This window comes from Tupaia chinensis, unplaced genomic scaffold (assembly GCF_000334495.1).
Source record: "Tupaia chinensis unplaced genomic scaffold, TupChi_1.0 Scaffold000259_1, whole genome shotgun sequence".
NCBI classification, from domain to species: Eukaryota; Metazoa; Chordata; class Mammalia; order Scandentia; family Tupaiidae; genus Tupaia; species Tupaia belangeri.
The window spans coordinates 1823605-1826835 of NW_006159739.1; the positions used below are offsets into that span (position 1 = coordinate 1823605).

The 3231-nt window shown below is 37.3% G+C and overlaps 1 protein-coding gene across 3 annotated transcripts in view; it reads right to left on the bottom strand.

The window, feature by feature from the left end:
• Window positions 1-3231, bottom strand: part of ZFYVE9 (zinc finger FYVE-type containing 9) — a 137589-nt gene that overhangs the window by 39945 nt on the left and 94413 nt on the right. For all 3 annotated transcript variants that reach the window (XM_006149398.2, XM_006149399.2, XM_027772237.1), the window contains one exon: window positions 2928-3010. In XM_006149398.2, the coding sequence (XP_006149460.1) occupies window positions 2928-3010 (83 nt within the window). The remainder of the gene's footprint in view (window positions 1-2927; window positions 3011-3231) is intronic.

The following is a 3231-nucleotide window of genomic DNA, read 5'->3' on the forward strand; positions in this document are numbered from 1 at the left end:
AGAAAAAGGGGGGGGGGGGGGGAAGGAAAAATACCACAACATATTATAATCAAACTGCTCCAAACCAGTGTTAGGAAAAAAAAATTAAAGCAGTCAGAGAAAAACAAATATTAGTAGACAAAACAAAGACAATAGGGAAAACTGATTTCTTGTCTGAGATAGTACAAAATAGAAGATAGTGGAGTAGCATCTTTTAAATACTTAAAGAACACAACTGTCAACCTAGAATTCTATATCTAATAAAAATATTTTTCATATATGAAGATAAAATAAAGATGTCAGAAATACAAAGTCTGGGGGAGGGCAGTTGGTAGCATAGTGGTTAAGGTGCTGGATTCATACATGGCCAACTGCAGTTCAAGACCCAGAGCTAATGACTTGCTTTCTCATTTTCTCTCTTTCTCTCTCCATCTGGTGGGTGCATGTACCCTATAGCAAATTTTAAAATAAGAATAATAATAACAGATTAAATAAAATAAGTAATTCTTTTTGAAAAAATACAAAAGATGAAAGAATTCATCACAAGCAAACCTACAAGAAGTGTTATAGGTAATTATTCAGGCAGAAGGAAAATGACATCAGAGGGGAATATAAAATGATTCCAAGAAATGAAAGGCACTGTACCTGGCAACTACATGGGTAAATCTACAAGAATTTTTCTTATTGCCCAATTACCCAATTATAAAATGGCCAAAAAGACCTAAATAGACATTTCTTGGAAGACTTACAAATGGCAGACAAGTATAAGCTCAATATCACTAATCAAAACCACAATGAATTATTATTTCATTTCAGTTTGAATGCTATTATAGGGCCAGTGAGTGGCATAGTAGTTAAGATGGCTGCATCCCACATGGTGGACTGCACAGTTTGTCTCAGATTCGGCAGCCTCGAAAACACACTGGGTACATCTGCATGCGTGCTCAAAATCCCAACAGGAGGGGGAGACAGAGCAGGGATTATGGTGTGACCATCCCCCACAGGGAGTGCTTTCTCATCTTTTCTCTCTCTTTTTCTCTTCCCCTTGTCATTCTCTGCAAGCAAATGTGCCCTCCAGTAATTTTTTTTAATGGCTATTATTAAAAAGTAACAAGTTCTGGTGAGAATGTAGAAAAAAGAGAACCCTTATACTCAACTGGTGGGAATATAAATTAGCACAGCTTGGAAAACAGCATGAAAGTTCCTCAAAAAATTAAAAATACCCTATGATCCAGGAAACCCACTACTAGATATAAACCCAGTGGAATTAAAATTGGCATGTTAAAGAGACATCTGTGCTGCCATGTTTACTGCCAAACTATTCACAACAGCAAGATATGGAATCAACCTAAGCATCCATTGACAGATGAATGGATAAAGAAAATGCATTTTATATACATAACACTATGCAGTCATACAAATGGGTGAAATCCTATTATTTACAACAATGTGCATAACTGGAGCACACTGTGTTACATGAAGTAAGTCAGGCACAGAAAGACAAATAATGCAAGCCAGCAGGTGGTGTGGTGGTTAAGGCGCTGAACAATCCCACATGGCTGACCACGGTTCGAGTCTTGGATTTGGTAGCTTGCTTTCTCACTTTCCTTCTCTCTGTGTGCCTGTCTGTCTCTGGTCAAATGAAAATGACTGACTGAATAAATTTTTTAAAAAATTAAAAAAAAAAAAGAAAGACAAATAATGCAATGATCTCACTCATTTCACGAGAATCTTAAAAGCTGACCTCGTAAAAGTTTAGAGCAGAACAGAGGTTACCAGAGGCTGTAGAGGGTAATGGGAAGAGGTTGGTCAATAGGTACAATGCTACAGTTAGGAGAGCAAAGTTCTGGTGTTCAGTTATTGCATGGTAGGGTTACTAAACATAACAGTATATACCGTATATTTCAGAATAGCTGAAAGAGATGACTTTGAATATAATAGCCACAAAGAAATGATGAATATTTAAGGGATAGTTATACGAATTACCTTGCTTGTTCATTATACAATATATACCTGTAATGGAACATCATGCTGTATCCCATAAATATATATAATCGTTGTATGTCAAATACAATTAAAGCCTGAGATCACCAGCCTTTTTTTTTTTTAACTTTTTATTTATTTATTTATTTACTTACTTACTTATTTAAATTTGAACAGAGAGGGATAGAATGAGAGAGAGAGACTGAGAGAGAGAGAGGGAAAGTGAGAAAGCCAGTCACCTGGTCCAGAACTCAAACTGCAGTTGGCAATGTGGAAGTCCAGTGCCCTTAACCTCCATACCACCTGCCAGCCCCCAACTAGCCTCTTTACAGCAAGTAATGCACATGCAGATTAGAAGATAAGACAGCCATAGGTTTCACAACCATAGGGAGCTTTAAAAACTCTCCAAGTATCCAAGATTGACTTCAGTCTGTGCATATATGCCAGCCATATTTGGGGCAAGGCAACCAACATCCTTAGCCACCAGAGTTAGAGCTGATACATGTGCAGTGGAGACATGAGAGAGCCCAGCAGACAGGAAAATAATGATGTTTGAATCCCACTCCACATACAGATTCATTAGTAGAGAGTAGAAATCTTATTGGCTTGAGGTATTTTGAGTACAGTCTCTGACTAATCTTTGGCTGAATAGTAAGCTAGATAGACATAGTGGAAAACCCTAGGCCACCAGTCTTAAAATAACAAGACAGAATGTCAAGTGCCTTATACATTACCACAAGGTCACTAAGCAAATGTGTAATTAGGGCCTGGGATCCTATACTATTTCACTCCAAAGACCCACATGTTTTCAAAAGAGTTTATTTGTTCTGTTCTTTTTCTCCAGTATAAATCTTTATCTCCCTGAAGCAGCAGACGCAAAGCTCCCAACAAATGGTAAAATCCTTCTCTCCCTTCCCCCATACAAACCCCATTAAGGAAAAATACAATAAAAATTCTCAACTTACGGCAAGAAGATTCATGATGGTATGCCCCGTCTCTCCAAACAATGGCTTCCGAAATCTGACACTGAACAGTGGGCATGGGTAAACTATGGAAATGAGAGATGATCAGACTAAGTTTGGAAGCTTAGAATGTTGGTAAAAGAGACATAATGACTAGTACAATTTTCAAAATATAACTGTAATAGCTTATTAAAGTACATCAAATTTAGGACTCAAAAAGTATTGGTACTTTTTGAGAATGGTAGCAAGCAACTCCTAAGGACAAGTATCTCTTTTTTTTTTTTTGAGGAGATTTTCACTGTAGGGC